This window comes from Thunnus thynnus, chromosome 12 (genome assembly GCF_963924715.1).
Source record: "Thunnus thynnus chromosome 12, fThuThy2.1, whole genome shotgun sequence".
NCBI classification, from domain to species: domain Eukaryota; kingdom Metazoa; phylum Chordata; class Actinopteri; order Scombriformes; family Scombridae; genus Thunnus; species Thunnus thynnus.
In genome coordinates this window covers 32,278,645-32,296,996 of record NC_089528.1, presented here as the reverse complement: position 1 = coordinate 32,296,996, position 18,352 = coordinate 32,278,645, and the positions used below count along the sequence as shown (strand labels likewise).

The following is an 18,352-nucleotide window of genomic DNA, read 5'->3' as shown; positions in this document are numbered from 1 at the left end:
TGTTTCTAACATTTTCTCCTAATTTATTTATAAAAATTGTGAATAAAAATGGCCCTAGAATAGAGCCTTGTGGCACACCTTTGTTAACACTCATAAAGGTGGCCTGATAGCCATCAGTCACAACAGCTTGAGTTCTACCATTGAGATAATTTGCAAACCAATTACAGGATTTTTCATCAAATCCAATAGATTCCAGGCATTTCAAAGAATTTGATGATCAAACAAAAATCTTAATCTACAATCTTTAAACTTCTCCTTTTTAGTGGCTTTCTTATAAATATAGTCCATATTCTCTGTACAATTAAAGTGTCCATGACTCACAGCTCCTAGATATTTAAAACTACTGACTAGTGGTGGAAAATAACTAAAAGTACCTAAGTTCAGTTTTGAGGTACTTGTACAGTACTTGAGTATTTCCATGTGATGCTACTTTATACTTCCACTCCACTGCATCTCAGAGGGAAATATTGTACTTTCTACTCCACTACATTTATTTGACAGCTTTAGTTACTTTTCAGATGAAGATTTGACACAATGGATAATATAACAAGCTTTTAAAATACAACACAGTGTTAAAGATGAAACCAGTGGTTTCCAACCTTTTTGGCTTTTGACGTCTTTCAAAAAGCAGTGTGTAGTCGGGGTCACATTTCACATGTCTATGAGTTGTTAACAGCTCCACCAAATAGTGATTTTTCCCTCTAAACTTCTCACATGCTTTCATTTCAATAAATGTTCAAATGATCCAATATTTCAGCAAAAATCAAAGATTAGAGAAAAAGTCCAAAAACTGAAAACAGATTTGTGTATCAGAACTTTGTTTGTTCTTCTTTCCTCTCCCATTAATCATCTCACCACCCCTCAGATTTATCTGCTGACCCTTTGGAGGGGCCCGACCCCTAGGTTGGGAACCACTGGACTAAACTAGCTAACTGTATATAAAGTAGTGTAAACTAGCTCCACCTCCAGCAGCTACAACAGTAACATGCTGCTCTAACACTGATGCTTCACTATTAATAATCTAATGATGTCATATATAATAATATATCAGTCAGAGGGACCAAACCACTACTTTTACTGCAATACTTTTACTACATCAAGCTCATAATACTTATGTACTTTTACTGCAATACTTTAACTACATCAAGCTCATAATACTTATGTACTTTTACTGTAGTAGGATTTTTCATGCATTTACTTGTAGTGGTATATCCACTTTTCAAATTCATCAATTCATACTGATCAACAAATTAACTCCATCAGCTGATCTGGTTCATTCATGTTCTTTGGGAGGTTGTTAATGTTTGTTTAACCCGTCTGAATCTGGATGATATTCTCAATTTGACCTGTTTTCAAAGAAGTTTATTAAATGTGTGAGAAAATGATCAGAAAGCCATTAAATTATTCATTCATACTTTAATAACTCCCTGTTGTCAGTCAACTGGTTTTTAATCAATACATATTAACTGATATGATTTTAAGGAAGAGTTAGAGAAATATGGAGCCATAACCAAAACCTGACATGTCAACAAGTATTTTACAGCTAAATACAAAAATGTTTTAAATGGTGAGCAGGTTTTAACTGGGACTTCGCTGCAAATGAGGAAACACAGTTTTAATTCACAGTAATGCTCCTCGTCCTGATAACCTTCCCTGTTCTTTCAAACACAACAAACTCCACTCTGTGAACTGGGGAGTCATCTCAGATCTTAAGAACAGTTTGGCACCAGAAAGCAAACGTGACCAGTGTTTTTAAATGAGAAATGAGCTCCATTGTAGACAAATAAGGTTAAAACACACAGTATCTCTTAAAAATTGCTCCTCTTCCTGGAATGAATCAGTGCTTGATAACTCCTCCTTCTTCTTCCTGCTCTCAAACACAATAAGCTCCACCCTGCGCTCATATTTCCTTGTTCCCTCCCCTTCCGATCTACAGTTTGACGATGGGTTTAACTAACATGTAATGTAGTACAAGAGCTGTCAGGCTGCATTCACTGCAGAAACACATGTTGTTCAGATCAGAGCTCAAACTTGTTTCTCTTCCCAGGAAGTGAAACTCAGACAGTCGTTTCCACTGAGAGCTGAAATGGCGCAGAAAGGAGTTCAGCTGGTCAAAGAAACCTTCTCTTGTTCGATCTGTCTGGATCTACTGAAGGATCCGGTGACTATTCCCTGTGGACACAGCTACTGCATGAACTGTATTAAAACACACTGGGATGGAGAGGATCAGAGGAAGATCTACAGCTGCCCTCAGTGCAGACAGACCTTCACACCGAGGCCTGTCCTGGCGAAAAACACCATGTTAGCAGATTTAGTGGAGCAGCTGAAGAAGACTGGACTCCAAGCTGCTCCTGCTGATCACTGCTATGCTGGACCTGAAGATGTGGCCTGCGATGTCTGCACTGGGAGGAAGCGGAAAGCCCTCAAGTCCTGTCTGAATTGTCCGGCTTCTTACTGTAAGAATCACCTCCAGCCTCATTATGATGCAGCTCCATTAAAGAAACACAAGCTGGTCAACCCCTCAGAGAAGCTCCAGGAGAACATCTGCTCTCGTCATGATGAGGTGATGAAGATGTTCTGTCGTACTGATCAGCAGAGTATCTGTTATCTCTGCTCTGTGGATGAACATAAAGGCCACGACACAGTCTCAGCTGCAGCAGAAAGGGCTGAGAGGCAGAGAGAGCTCGTGGTGAGTCGACAAAACATCCAGCAGAGAATCCAGGACAGAGAGAAAGATGTGAAGCTGCTTCAACGGGAGGTGAAGGCCGTCAGTCGCTCTGCTGATAAATCAGTGGAGGACAGTGAGAAGATCTTCACTGAGCTGATCCGTCTCATCCAGAAAAGAAGCTCTGATGTGAAGCAGCAGATCAGATCCCAGCAGGAAACTGAAGTGAGTCGAGTCAAAGAGCTTCAGGAGAAGCTGGAGCAGGAGATCACTGAGCTGAAGAGGAAAGACGCTGAACTGAAGAAGCTCTCACACACAGAGGATCACACCCAGTTTCTACACAACTACCCCTCACTGTCACAACTCAGTGCATCTACAGACTCATCCAGCATCAATATCCGTCCTCTGAGATACTTTGAGGATGTGACAGCAGCTGTGTCACAGCTCAGAGATCAACTACAGGACATCCTGAGGGAGAAATGGACAAACATCTCACTGGCAGTGACTGACGTGGACGTTTTACTGTCAGAACCAGAACCCAAGACCAGAGCTGGATTCTTAAAATATTCACGTGAAATCACTCTGGATCCAAACACAGCATACACACGGCTGTTATTATCTGAAGGGAACAGAAAAGCAGTAGTAATGAGAAAACAACAGTCCTATCCTAGTCACCCAGACAGATTCACTTATTGGAGTCAGGTCCTGAGTAGAGAGAGTCTGACTGGACGTTGTTACTGGGAGGTGGAGTGGAGAGGGGGAGGAGTTCGTGTAGCAGTCGCATACAAGAATATCAGCAGAGCAGGGAACTCGGATGAATGTAGATTTGGACGCAACAACAAATCTTGGGCTTTACATTGTGACACTAACAGTTATGAATTTTGGTTCAACAATATCTCAACTCCCGTCTCAGGTCCTGGTTCCTCCAGAGTAGGAGTTTACCTGGATCACAGAGCAGGTATTCTGTCCTTCTACAGCGTCTCTGAAACCATGACTCTCCTCCACAGAGTCCAGACCACATTCACTCAGCCTCTCTATGCTGGACTTCATCTTTGTTATTATATTGGAGACACAGCTGAGTTCTGTAAACTCAAATAGACAGAAGTCATTTCAGACTTCATGTGTCAGATTCTGTGTTGTCATTCTTCATTTTTTTGGTCTCCATTGTTTCTGAGAGCTTGTTGCTGTGGTGTTTCTGAACTGCATAGAGATCAGCTGTCAATCAAACTGGGATTATCAACATTTTTTAGTTTTTTTCTTGTTCTGTTGATGTTTTCAGTTTCTTTAAAATTCACTTTTTCCTGTGTTTTTATCCATGGAGGCTATCGCTGCTCATGATGACGTCTTTTACCTTCACTGACGTTTCTTCAGATGAAAATATAAACTTCTCTTTGTTCTAAATGTTAGTTTCATGTTTGTATTGATGTGTTTGTGTGCTGTTGTTTCTTAAACAGAGAAAACAGCAGAACTTCCTTCATCATAGATATTTTGTTCTCATCACTTTGTAAATTCATAAAGAAATGTGTAATCAAAGTGTAATTATCATGATAATAATCATTTATTATGTTCTTGTACATTCTGGGTTAAACTAACTGATTGTGTGGATGAAGTGAATCTGAACATGAAATCATTGAACAAGAGTCATTTAACAGACTTTACTGATTGGACGTGTGAACAATCTGAAGCTTTATATAATCAATAAAGATGTTTTTTCAACAGTGAACAAAGTATTTTCTTCTGTCTTCATCTCAGGATCTCATTCAAAGCTTCTGGAGAAAATGTGAAACTAAAATGAGAGTTTATTTGAGGCAGTTTTCCTCCTGAAAAACCACAAAGTCCAGAGTTCATGTTCAGAGCAGACAAACGTTTGTCAGTCAGTCTCTGTACTTTCAGCTTTCTTCACTAAAGCAGCTTTGTCACTGAGAAAAGAGCAGAGTTTTCTATCACTTGTTGCTTTTAACAAACAAGATTTTCTTTGTGCATTTAGTTGATAAAGTCTTTGTTATACAGGCCTAAAAAACTGGAAAATAGTAAGAATTCATTTGATCGAGTTTGGGTGGGAAGAAGTTTTGTTGCGTCCGGACAAACATAAAACAACAGATATTGTGTCGTTGTGAACTTGAGGTCGTTTAAATTTATTTTCATGTAGATGAAAGTTGAGAATGAGGATCTTCATGTTGGTTCAGTGTTTAGTTCTGTCACCTCACAGAGAGACGGTCCTGGACCCCAATTTATCAAACTGCTAACAGGAACAGTTCGGACTTTTGTGAAAGATAAAAGTAAAAATCCTTCACTTTTACTCACAAACATACGAATAAAACTATTTGTGAAACTTGTTTTGATTTTAAAATGCTGTTAAAGAGGTGTGTTCAGTTGGTTCAGAGTAGATCCTCGATGACTGCAGGACAGAAACTCTGTTCTCTGTCTGATTGGATGAAATATTGTTGGTCATGATCACCTCATCTACCAACAGCAGAACGTCTCGGAGAGGATTTTGTTCCAATTTAACCAATTTATTTTCATTTTATCCATATTTATATATTTATACATAATAAATATATCAGATTGTTGGTAATTATTCCCAGAGATTTGATGATTTAACACAAATAAAAATTATAAGGATGTTTTTTTAAAAGAATGTACAATACAGCAGCTGTCGGGTCAATCCATATGTCTGATTGGCTAATCCTTCATGTGATCAGTCATGTGATCACTTGAGGCTGTCATGTTGGTTCAGTGTTTAGTTCTGTCACCTCACAGAGAGACGGTCCTGGACCCCAATTTATCAAACTGCTAACAGGAACAGTTCGGACTTTTGTGAAAGATAAAAGTAAGAATTAAGTGTGTAGTTTTGTGTCTCAAATTATATATTACCACATTAAGGTGTTTCTGAGAAACTCTTTAACGAGCGAGCAACACTTATTTAATGATCCCTTACTTTCATATCAATTACCAGGATTTTTTTCTCCATTATTTCCTATAAGTAGCGTCAGCGTAATGTCGTCATTATAGAGCTTTCAGGAAACCATCTAATCTGCTAACATGTAGTTCAACATAACTACACACTGAAAACTGAGTATTTTCTGTCAGTTGAAGAATTCTTAATTTATTAAGAAATTTTTGCAAATGAATAACCTAAATATTATGCATGGACACTTAGCAAATATACACATTTGTATTTTTTAATATAATTTGCATTAAATTGGATCAACATTTCTGTAAAATGTCCTTAAATGAACCGTTACATACTGGAAAAATTACATGTACTCAAAAATACAGAGGTATTAAAAAAAGATACAGTACTCTTAGTGCAGAATTGCTCCTATCAGAATGTCATGCATCTCTTTATTAGATTATAATTACTGATGAATGAACAATGTAAGAATCATTTCAATGTTGTAGCTGGTTAAGTTTATTGTAACTGTAAGGAAAGATAAACCATATTCAAACATGTCAGACTTTTATAGGCAGCTTTTATTCTCATATGTGACAGCAGACTGCAGGAGTCTGTTCAGTAGATCAGCAACAGGAAGTGGAGGAATAAATTAAAACCCCAAAAAACAAACTCATCAGGTAAAAACTGCTCCACTCTAAAAAAAACAAACAAACAAAATAACAGTAAAACAACAACAACAAGAGCAAAAAAAAAAAGCAGAAGATTCAAATAAAAACCATAAAAAAGTCAGTTAGAAAACTGAGTGCGTTCATTGTTCAGTTTCTGTTTTTGGTTTGTTTCTTCCTCACTGTGCTTCTGAGACGCAACACACACACACACACACACACACACACACACACACACACACACACACACACACACACACACACACACACACTCTCTCTCTCTATCTCTCTCTCTCTCTCTGTACACTGAACAGATCAATCCTTCAGTATTTACACTCATATTTATAGATTCTCATGTGCGAGGGGGGGGTCAGGTACATTAAGCCCCGCCCCCCCTCGGTCCTCGTAGACCAATCAGCAGCTGCTGTTCTTGAACTCTCCGTTCTCAGTGATGGACAGTTTGGTGGGGTTGGTGGGCGACAGGCCGTTGCGGAGGTTCGGCGTGCTATAACGCTCCTTCACCTGCGTCAGCGCCGCCATCAGCCGGGAGTTCGCCGCGTCCAGGGAGCCGATCCGCTTCTCCTGATTGGATAAAGACAAGGGGGGGGGGCGGGACAGGACGTCAGACTGACAGGTATGAAGTGAAACAAGGGTTTGTAACGATCCAACTGTCGGGTTAAAACCACGTCACAGCATGAAGCCATGAAGCCTCCGTAACGTGATGAATGAAAAACCAAATCCCTTCAACGAGCCTTAAAACTACAGCAGAGAGCCTTCATTACTGTCAAACACTAATATAATACACACTCAATTAAACTGCACATATATGGGCTCATTAACTAATGGATTATATTTTAATATATTTTATTTGACGTTAAAACTCCTTCAAGTTCATTAAATAGCGTTAAATTGAGAATTTAAGAACTTTTCAAGGTATAAATTAAAGGATGATTCACTTTATTTCAGGTTTTTATAAGTTTAAGGGATCTTAGTTACATTAAAGCTTTGATATTTTAAATGTTTCTTATTCAGAACTCAGTTGTTTACTGAGATTTAGGTCTAAATGAATGGATTGGAATATATTTAAGAGATAAAATGTTCATAAAACAATGTTGTGGAGATTTAAAGATGAATTCACAGGGAGCAGGTTTCAGACTGAGTGAATATTCACTCAACATAAAGTTATATAAACGTTCTCTTTTGTCCGTTTGTGATTTATCTACGAGGGTTTCTGAACCTGCTGAGTTTCAAGGTTGAATCACAGCTTCGTCTTTATAAACGTTTAACACGAGAAGAAGAAGAAGAAGAAGTCTGACACTCACAGCTGAAAACAACATGAGAGTAAAAATATCCTTTAAAAATAACAAGAGGACTTCATTTTTTTCAATTAAGCTGTTTATAAATGGATTATAATACATTAAAGTTTGGTAAAATGTACTAAAAAGGATTCAACTGAAACAACTGAAACAAGGTTTTACTAAAGAGTTTAAAGTTCTGGTTTACATTACGGCTCTGAAATATCTTCAGCTGCAAATTAAAGATATTTGAAGTATTATTCAGTATTCAGGTGTTTAACAGATATTAATGAATCAATACATCAACAGATGATATAAAATATTAAAGGGTTTTATTAAGGGTTTCTGCCTAGAATGAAGGAAGCAGTAAAAACACTTATGACAGGTTCCCTTAATTTGAACTTTTTTTAAAAATTAAGATGCCAATTCAGGGGTTAATTACTGGATTATATATATATTGGATTGGTTTATATTATATTATGTTTTTTTTAAGATTATTTCAACAATTTAAATGCTGAAAACTCTTAAAATTGACCAAACTTGAAAGCCATTCTTGTGTCTGGTAAGGTTCAGGACTGGTTTTCATGTTATTTCATTCTTTCAACGGTGCATTTAAAACCCTTTAACTGCATCATGATCATCAGATGAAGTAGTTGTGAAGCAGTTTTAACCCGACAACAGAAAACAAAGTGAAAAACCTTCGTAGGAAGTTTGAGGGCAGCAGCCGAAAATATAAAAACAGCCCAAAAAAAAAAAACCAAAGAAAGAAATAAAAAGTGAGACTGAAGCTCTACTGCAGATACTCAGCGGGAAGTCAAACTATTATCTGAAGTCTCTAAGTTCACCTGCTTCGTCTCCTCTGACGGTTAAAACCTGTTCAGACCTTCTCCGCTGCTCCTTTTACTGGTCTAAAGAGTGAACTGGAAGCTCTGGTGGTGGTGGTGGTGGTGGTGGGAGGGGGGGGTTGTGGGGGGTGAGGGGAGGGGAGGGGGGGCAGCCAAACATAAATAAAACCAGCTCAGAGCGCAACACACCAACACACCAACACGCCACGTCTTCAGCACCTGCTGCTGCTGAATTTCAGCGTTTAACAAACCGACTTCGGCCGACCGACGCCTGAAACCGCGACCGGAAACTCACTGCAGGCACAGACGAGTCTGCTGGGAACGTAACGACGTAAACAAAGTCAGAAAACAGGACGAGGGGAGTCGTGACATGCAGGAAAAATGAGAGAATTTAATGTGAAAGTAAGCAGTTAACATCAGTTTCCTGAAACTGTTTGTCAGAATAATGCATAATGAAAATAATAACAGTCATCAAACACCATTAAAATTAAGGTTTTTTTCTCTCAATGGAATTTAGTCCAGTTTTAAATCTCCATTAAATCCTCATGTTTCATTCTGAGCGGCGTGCTGACGGAGCGACCTGCCCACACGGGGTCGACGGCGAGCCGCTGGTCTCTGTTAGCTTTTGTTAGCTTGGTGCTAATCTCAGAACCCATCAGCTAGTTTATGATGACAGTTTAGCCTCCGGGGTTCTGGCAGATATCTGGATATCCGGGCTAAGACTCATTGTTTACAGTCCGACACTCTGTGTTCAGCAGCTAGTCTACAGCTAACTGTTAGCAGGTAGTGTTCAGCGGCTAGTCTACAGCTAACTGTTAGCAGGTAGTGTTCAGCGGCTAGTCTACAGCTAACTGTTAGCAGGTAGTGTTCATCAGCTAGTCTACAGCTAACTGTTAGCAGGTAGTGTTCAGCGGCTAGTCTACAGCTAACTGTTAGCAGGTAGTGTTCAGCGGCTAGTCTACAGCTAACTGTTAGCAGGTCGTGTTCAGCGGCTAGTCTACAGCTAACTGTTAGCAGGTCGTGTTCAGCGGCTAGTCTACAGCTAACTGTTAGCAGGTAGTGTTCAGCAGCTAGTCTACAGCTAACTGTTAGCAGCTAGTCTACAGCTAACTGTTAGCAGGTCGTGTTCAGCAGCTAGTCTACAGCTAACTGTTAGCAGCTAGTCTACAGCTAACTGTTAGCAGGTAGTGTTCATCAGCTAGTCTACAGCTAACTGTTAGCAGGTAGTGTTCAGCGGCTAGTCTACAGCTAACTGTTAGCAGGTAGTGTTCAGCGGCTAGTCTACAGCTAACTGTTAGCAGGTCGTGTTCAGCGGCTAGTCTACAGCTAACTGTTAGCAGGTCGTGTTCAGCGGCTAGTCTACAGCTAACTGTTAGCAGGTAGTGTTCAGCAGCTAGTCTACAGCTAACTGTTAGCAGCTAGTCTACAGCTAACTGTTAGCAGGTCGTGTTCAGCAGCTAGTCTACAGCTAACTGTTAGCAGCTAGTCTACAGCTAACTGTTAGCAGGTAGTGTTCAGCGGCTTTTTACAGCTTTTACTCTGAAAACGACGCTATGAGACGCTGAGAGTGAAGCAGAACAGCCGGACAGATAAACAATCAGCTGAAACTCACTATAGAGCTGAAGAGTCTCTGATGACTCTCACATACAGTATTATTATTATTATTATTATTATTATTATTATTATTATTATTATTATTATTATTATGGATGTATTGATTACAGCAGTGACATCTTGTGACCAGACGTCTCTGCTGGTTGACTTCTGGTCATTATTGAGGCCGAGCAGGTGTGTTGGTGTGTTGTTGCTGTTTGTGGTGTTTTTCTAAAAACAGCGTGGAGGAGGGGAGGGGGAGGGGGGAGGGGGCGGGGCCACAGTTACTTGCCTGATTGGTTTATTTGACATCCGTTACTGACCTGAAATCAGTGAAGAGACGATGAGAAGCAGAACGCTGCTTTTAAAAAAGATTTAAGTGGCACAAAACTTTCTGAGAGAGCTGCGGGGCGAACGTTAGCGCCGCCGCTCGGTAAGAACATGGCGGCTGTTGTCGTCCTCGCTGATGTTTCAGAGAGAAACAGTCTTCTACTGCTGCTGTTACAGGAGTTAAGTTACTGTGGGGTTACAGGTGTATGAGCAGGTGTGTCTGTCTGTACCTGAGCGTCAATGATCTTCTGTTTGGCTTCGATCACCGCTTGCATCTCTGCGTGGTCCCGCTTTAACTCCTCCTCCACCGCCATCAGCCTGCACACACACACACACACACACACACACACACATTACATCACCTAGGCAACGTCATTTATTGATCCAGATAAAACAGCAGCTCCAGGTGTGTTCAGTCTGTACCTGCAGATGATGCTCTTCATCTGGCTGTCCTTCTCCTCCTGCTGCCGTCTCAGTCGCTCCTCGCTGTCCTCCAGACGGGATTTATACTCCAGCAGCAGCTTCTGCATCTGCTGCTCCTGAGCCAGCAGCCGCCGCTCGTACTCCTCCAGCCGCCTCCCCGACACCCGCAGACGCTCCTTCAGCCGCGAGATCTCCAGCTCGTACTGCAGCCAGAGGAGGACGAGGAGGTTATTCATATTTCTAATCACGCGAGCTATCAATATTCACGTGCTGCTTCCCTCCAAACTTCCTCCTCTAAACAGCTAAATGTGACTCCAGAACATGATTTGTTTACAGGCAGCTGACGACGATCACTAGTGTCTCATAAAAACAAAACTGTCAATAAATGTTCAAATGATCCAATATTTCACCAATAAATCAAAGATTAGAGAAAAAGTCCAAAAACTGAAAACAGATTTGTGTATCAGAACTTTGTTTTTTCTTCTTTCCTCTCCCATTAATCATCTCACCACCCCTCAGATTTATCTGCTGACCCTTTGGAGGGGCCCGACCCCTAGGTTGGGAACCACTGGACTAAACTAGCTACTGTACTTTTACTGCAGTACTTTAACTACAGACTTGGTTGTTAACTCTGCAGGTCTTATCGAAGCCCCCCCCCCCCCCCCCCCGATTTTAGTTTCATTTAATCTCCAGAGACAATCGAGTGGGTGGTGTTGATATTATTTAATTAACTTTGCCCCGAGGTTCATCTCGGTCTTTTCTCCTCCTTTGAATATGCAGCTGTATCACTGCCATGATTTTTATCCCATATTAGACCAATTCTGATGATTTGAACTTAAACGTAGATCAACACAAAGACTCAACAGCCCTTCAGTTTAAATCTCATTAAATAAATCTGATTAACTTTTATTTAACATGTTGAAAGACCAACGATGACGACTACATCCTTGACTCAGTTTATCAAAGAGTACTGCAATACTTTACTACATCAAGCTCATAATACTTATGTACTTTTACTGCAATACTTTACTACATCAAGCTCATAATACTTATGTACTTTTACTGCAATACTTTAACTACATCAAGCTCATAATACTTATGTACTTTTACTGCAATACTTTAACTACATCAAGCTCATAATACTTATGTACTTTTACTGTAGGAGGATTTTTCATGCAGGACTTTTACTTGTAATGGAGTATTTTTACGTTGCTGTATTTGTACTTTTACTGCAGTAAAGGATCTGAGTATTTCTGCTGGTTCTGATGTTTTGACTGAAACTGCTTCCTGGAGTCTCTCATGTAGTTTCTAGAAGTAGAAAGTCGACCTTTGAACAGGAAGTTTAACAGTTTTTATACCTTCTGTTGTCTGAATTTAAAGACCTTCAGATACTTTGCATCATCGCAGCTTCAGTCTGTCCAGATGATGATGATGTTTTACCTTCTCAGTGTTTCGTCCTTCCTCTCTGCTCCTCTCTCCTCCTCCTCCTCCTCCTCCTCCTCCTCCTCCCTCCTCCTCCTTCTCATCGTATTGGCCGTTGTTGAGCACCCAGGCTGCCGTCCTCTCCACTGGAGACATGGCCACCGCCACCGCCTCCACCGGAGACGCCACCTGCACACACACACACACACACACACCAGTGACATCATAAACACACCTGTAACACTGCAGCCACTGAGACAACTTCCTGTTCAGTTTAGTGTCATTATTTCAGTTTTACATTGTGACTTCCTGTAGTGATGACGTCATGCTGCAGTACCTGCGGCAGCGGCGGCGGCTGCTTGGCGGCGGTCCTCGTGGGCGGAGCCACGTTCTCCACAGACTGTTGGCGGTTGACGTGGCTGGTGGTGGGCGTCGGCTCGGTGTTGGCGCTGCTGCTGCTGCGGAGCGAGGCGCTGTGCGGGGCCGAGCGCGGCGTCCTGGCTCCGCCCCCTCCCCGGCTCTGCTGCTCCACCTTGACGATGTGGGCGGTGCCCGCCGTCGTGCTCTGTCGGGGGATGGCGACCGCCGTCGCGGCGCCGGGCGGGAGGTCGGGTGGAGCGTGGCGGCGCGGCGTCGAACACTCCTCGCTCTGCGTGCTCCGTCTGCTGCCGAACTCGTCCAGGCTGCTGTTGGACGCCACGCGACCTTTGCCGCCCACCTGGCTGCCGAAGTCGTCGGAGTTGCTGTGGCTGTTGTGGGAGCTCTCGGTGCTCAGGTTCTCCGAGCTGGAGTCCTGCCGCAGCGAGTGGGCGGAGCGTGTGGACAGGCTGTGGGCGGGGTTACTCAGGTGGTAGACGGGGTTCTGGAAGGACAGCGGCTGCAGGCTGCGCTGCTGGCTGAGCGACGGGTGCAGCGGCCGCCTCACCTGCGGCGCGCTCTGCGGCTGACCGTCTCTGGCCGCGGCTTTGCTCTGGTGCGGCGCCGGCTGGGGGGTGAGAGGGTTGGAGTGCGGGTAGTTGTGCGGGGGGGGCGGGGCGTGTCCGATGGAGGCCTGGGAGCCGACCCTGCTGAGGCGGGGAGGGGCCTCGTGGTGCGGCGGCGGCCCCGCGGGGCCGTGCAGGTTCTGAGCGTCCTGCAGGTCGACCAGAGAGATGCTGCGTCCGTTGGGAAGCAGGTTGTCTCGCTCCTCCTGGTCCGAGAAGCTGGTGTGGGTGGAGGGATGCTGCTGAGCCAGCAGGGGGCGCTGACCCCGCACGTAATCCTCCATCAGCTCGCTCCCCGGAGACTGCAGGCTGCGGACTTTGCTGTGGCTGCAGGAAGTGACGTGTTCACAGGAAGAAATATTTTCACTTCACAATGAAAATCAGTCAGAAATAAATTGTCGTCACGGTGATCATGTGATTATAAGTTATTGGTTGTTGCTTAATAATGAAGTTTAAACAGTCGTCACCATGAAACACTGATGAACATTGGAACCTGATCAATAAACTGATTGATTATAATAAAATGGGCTCAAACATGCAAGCTCTGATCATGTGAGCAGCTTCTTCTTCTTCTCTTCATTTATATTGATTTGTTACAGCTGATTGGTTACCTGTCGGCGGGGTCCTCAAAGATTCGCTGTAACCCGGACGACAGGCTGCCACTGATGTTGTGGGCGGAGCTGTGGTGGTCCTGGAAACGCCGCAGCTGCTGCTGGACGGGCGTGGGAGTGGCCAGACAGCGAGTGATGTCTCCCAGAATCCTCGGCAGCGGGCCGAGCTTCGCTACGGTGGCCTGCAGGAAGGAATTTTCACCCTGGAGTCGCCGTGTGTGTGTGTGTTCGTTTGTGTGGATGGTTTGAATGGGAGCACCAGGATGCAGTGGTGGTGGTGGTGGTGGTGGGGGAGCGAAACCAACATGGCGGCAACAGAGAGAGAGTCGGCCAGACAGGAAGTGAACAGAAGGAAGAGGAAGAGGAAGAGGAGGGGAAGGAGGGGGGGGGAGGAAAAAAACATGAGGGAAACTTAATGGAAACAAAAATCAAACCAATGAGAACAACATGCTTCTACTGAACAGAACCAATCAGACACAGCATGCTCAAACAGGTGAGACAGGTGAGACACACCACAGCCGGGGGGAGGGGGGGGCGTCCAGGCGGGAGGGGGGGGGGGGGCGTCCAGGCAGGGGGGGGAGGGGGGGGGCTGCGGGGGTTCAAGGCCATGCTGTGAAGTTCAGCCACGCAGCGTTAATGTGGTTAAATGACCTGATGTGACCTCTGCTCCTGATGTTCATTCATGTTACATCATCAAATATTGACATCACACACACACACACACACACACCCGCCACTCACTGATCAATAACCAAACACATGAGTTACTGGTTGCTATGGTAATAAGGGACAGCTCTTTCCTTCTGATTGTAGTTAATCTGCCAGTGTCTGATCACACTAACGAAGGTTTTACTGCTTCACTTATTTTTTATCATCGATCACATTGTTGATTATTTTCTGGATTAATGTATTAATCATTTAGTCAATAAAACAGGAGAAAACAGTGAAAAATGTGAAAAAAAACCCCTCATCCTACAGCCCGAGTCCTCGTCCCTACCAAACCTGGTTCCACCTGGTTCAGTTTCTACCAGACTCAGACCGTCGAATCATCAGGATCAGCAGCAGGAAGTAAAACCTCATTAATATTCAGTGAACTCTTCCTCCTCCTGTCTGTATTTGACCCTTTATAGATAAACATAGTCCACCGCCTGATCATCCACAAGAAGCTTAAAATGTCTCTTTTTAATGTAAAATCACTCACTGACTATGATTACTGAGACCTGGTTGTTAACTCTGCAGGTCTTATCGAAGCCCCCCCCCCCCCGATTTTAGTTTCATTTAATCTCCAGAGACAATCGAGTGGGTGGTGTTGATATTATTTAATTAACTTTGCCCCGAGGTTCATCTCGGTCTTTTCTCCTCCTTTGAATATGCAGCTGTATCACTGCCATGATTTTTATCCCATATTAGACCAAATCTGATGATTTTAACTTAAACGTAGATCAACACAAAGACTCAACAGCCCTTCAGTTTAAATCTCATTAAATAAATCTGATTAACTTTTATTTAACATGTTGAAAGACCAACGATGACGACTACATCCTTGACTCAGTTTATCAAAGAGTACTGCAATACTTTACTACATCAAACTCATAATACTTATGTACTTTTACTGCAATACTTTAACTACATCAGGCTCATAATACTTATGTACTTTTACTGCAATACTTTAACTACATCAGGCTCATAATACTTATGTACTTTTACTGCAATACTTTAACTACATCAGGCTCATAATACTTATGTACTTTTACTGCAATACTTTAACTACATCAAGCTCATAATACTTATGTACTTTTACTGCAATACTTTAACTACATCAGGCTCATAATACTTATGTACTTTTACTGCAATACTTTAACTACATCAGGCTCATAATACTTATGTACTTTTACTGCAATACTTTACTACATCAAGCTCATAATATTTATGTACTTTGTAGGATTTTTCATGCAGGACTTTTACTTGTAATATTGCTGTATTGGTAATTTTGTACTTTTACTTAAGTAAAGGATCTGAATTCTTCTTCTACTGCTGTTAAGTCTCACACACACACACACACACACACACACACACACACACGCACCTTGTCGAGCTGGGAGACGACCTCCCACAGCAGAGCGTGGAGGACCGACAGCTCTCTGCCGAGGTCGATGTAACCCTCGAAGCCCGGCGTGTTGGACAGAGTCTCCGGGTTGGAGATCTCCGACAGGAAACGCATCATTCCCGCCCACTCGTGCTCCAGGAAGTCGTTCATGAAGGCCATGTACTCCTCCTTGTTTCCAAACCTGCAGAGGAGACGTAAATATAGCTGAACAGCTGAATGTTTCTGATTTTTATCACCTTTTACGGTTCGATAAACAGTTTGATAAACATGTGGAAGATGCACCATAAATCCATCCGATCACAGACACGGAGGGAAAAATCGGATTTATTTCTTTATTTCACCCGCAGTGAAAAGTAAGCCGTTACCTAGACGACAGATATGTTGGAGAGAATGGATCGTTTGATTGTAGATCACTCACAGATTTTTTGGAAATGTCAGAAAATAACTGTGTTTTGGGAAATTATATGTAAAATGTGAAAACAAACAGCAGGACTTTAGGTCCCTGTGAGCTGTTTGATACAGGAAGTGACAGATATTTGCTTAAATACTGTTAATAGTGAGTAAAAAATGTGGTTACAAGGAACCAGGAGAAGGTGACACATCGTTCAGTGTTGCACATCTTCTACCAATAAAGATTTACATACTGGTGTCTCTCATCTCAACATGAATATATTTATGTGAAAATGTATTAGTGTGAAGGTAGTCTGGGTTTATGTTAATCCAGCCATCTGCAGAGTTTATTCATCTATTTGATGTTGTTTATTTGACCTCCAGCAGGCTCTTTACTGTTATATTTGCTGTTAGTGTAACTGACAAGTCAACTTTTTCAACTGTAAAATGTTTTGCACAGTAAATATTTTTGTCACAATTCAAAGTAACCAAATTAAATGTGTTTATGTTCCCCCCAAAAAATGAACATCAGCCAATGTTTAGTTATAAATATCAGAATCAAAAACATCAGTTGGACTCTAGCAAGCAGTTTTTAGTAACTGGTACGAAAAGTCACTTTGCTTTGATTTCTGAACTCTGACAAACCGAAACACTTTCATCTCTTCTCAAAATAAAACAAAGCAAAGACTGACGCAGTTTCTCGTCCGCTGTTGACCTCACAGCTACGTACTTGGTGAAGTTGGCGAGGTTCTGGATGACTTTGGCGATGAGGGTGAGCGTCCGGGACGTCCGGTCGTCCGGATATTCCTGCATCAGGTTGAAGAGCGACGGCGACATGATGGCGGGGCAGAGGAAGCGCAGGAACAGAGAGGCGCTGATCAGACGCTTGCTGATGTCCTGCTGGTGGCCGCGAGCGACGCACTGCTGCTTCCACGATGCAAACACTTCCTTCAGCTCCCGAGGAAACACACTGCACGCACGCACGCACACACACACACACACACACACACACACACACACACACACACACACACACACACACACACACACACACACACACACACACACACACACACAGAGGGAGGATGTCAGCGGTTACTGCAGGAAGGAAGGATCAGGTTCCTGCAGCTTCAGAGGAAACACTTATTGACTTTTACAGCCTTTTAAATACATCTGGAAGAAAAGAATAATGTAATTATCACAGAAGATAATCAAGACTTTCCTGTTGCTGGTTCAGGCCTGAAAACAAAACATGGAAACAATGTTTCTTCTGCTTCTGGGATCACATGACAACATTATGATGACAGTTAGCTTGCTGATGAGATAATTAACATGATGATAAACACTCAGCGGTAAATGAGGAAAAACCTGCAGCTTTATAATTTGAATTTATTCAACAGTGAGCCGATTACTGACAGAGACGCTTTACTGCAGCCGATCAACATGTTAACTGAGACGACTCAGATTAAACAGGAGCGATAAAGGTCAAATAAACAGGTTAAACAGGTTTATTAGCAGGTTCATTAGCAGGTTCATTAGCAGGTTTATTAGCATCCTGGAAGCATCAGCTAAACACTGAAGGAAGATGCAGCATGTTTGAGTCCTGCAGTCGCATCGTTCTGGCAGCAGGTGGCAGAGTTGTTGTTGTTTCAACATCTGCTGATACGTCATCGTTTAAATCATCATTTAAATCATTTAAATATCAAAACTCTCAGCTTCAATTTAGCAAAACAAAACAGCCAGAAAGTTATTATACAGGAACAGTTGTCTCTAACAAACCAGAACTTCAAGGTTCTGGTCCACCGGTAAAAAAACCCAACTGAGATTTAACTGAAATAACTAATAACCCATCATCATCATCATCATCATCATCATCATCATCATCAGCATCATCATCATCATCATCAGTTTGCTGTGTGGTTCAGTCAGTGTTTAGATAAAGATTCATATCAATGTTTATTCAGTATTAATGTTCACGGCTTTAATGAACAACATTTCCCATCAGCCCACAGGGCATCCTGATGACACTGTCTGAGGCCAATACAAGAGTAACAGGAAGGACCAGTTCAGACGGGTGTGAATGTGAGTGTATACTGGGAGTACTGGTGTGAATGTATACTGGGACTA

General features: G+C 42.5%; 3 protein-coding genes across 7 annotated transcripts in view; 2 read left to right on the top strand and 1 right to left on the bottom strand.

Annotated features, from left to right (window-relative positions):
• LOC137194785 (tripartite motif-containing protein 16-like) overlaps window positions 1–18,352 on the top strand; it is a 200,704-nt gene that overhangs the window by 6,979 nt on the left and 175,373 nt on the right. The gene's annotated exons all lie outside the window — the stretch shown is intronic.
• The window catches only part of LOC137194786 (tripartite motif-containing protein 16-like), a 192,258-nt gene continuing 175,373 nt past the window's right edge, over window positions 1,468–18,352 (top strand). The window contains exon 1 of the mRNA XM_067606946.1: window positions 1,468–3,882. Coding sequence (XP_067463047.1) covers window positions 2,087–3,763 — 1,677 coding nt within the window. The 5' untranslated portion in view covers window positions 1,468–2,086 and the 3' untranslated portion in view covers window positions 3,764–3,882. The remainder of the gene's footprint in view (window positions 3,883–18,352) is intronic.
• Window positions 6,119–18,352, bottom strand: part of rasal2 (RAS protein activator like 2) — a 92,026-nt gene continuing 79,792 nt past the window's right edge. For 3 of the 5 annotated variants that reach the window (XM_067606936.1, XM_067606933.1, XM_067606937.1), the window contains 8 exons: window positions 16,956–17,195; window positions 15,815–16,016; window positions 13,729–13,931; window positions 12,472–13,444; window positions 12,153–12,323; window positions 10,713–10,915; window positions 10,520–10,607; window positions 6,119–6,808 (listed from right to left, as the gene is read on the bottom strand). In XM_067606936.1, coding sequence (XP_067463037.1) covers window positions 6,641–6,808; window positions 10,520–10,607; window positions 10,713–10,915; window positions 12,153–12,323; window positions 12,472–13,444; window positions 13,729–13,931; window positions 15,815–16,016; window positions 16,956–17,195 — 2,248 coding nt within the window. In that variant the 3' untranslated portion in view covers window positions 6,119–6,640. Of the gene's footprint in view, window positions 6,809–10,251; window positions 10,283–10,519; window positions 10,608–10,712; window positions 10,916–12,152; window positions 12,324–12,471; window positions 13,445–13,728; window positions 13,932–15,814; window positions 16,017–16,955; window positions 17,196–18,352 lie in introns of all 5 variants that reach the window. The other 2 variants (XM_067606935.1, XM_067606934.1) reach the window with 2 other exon arrangements.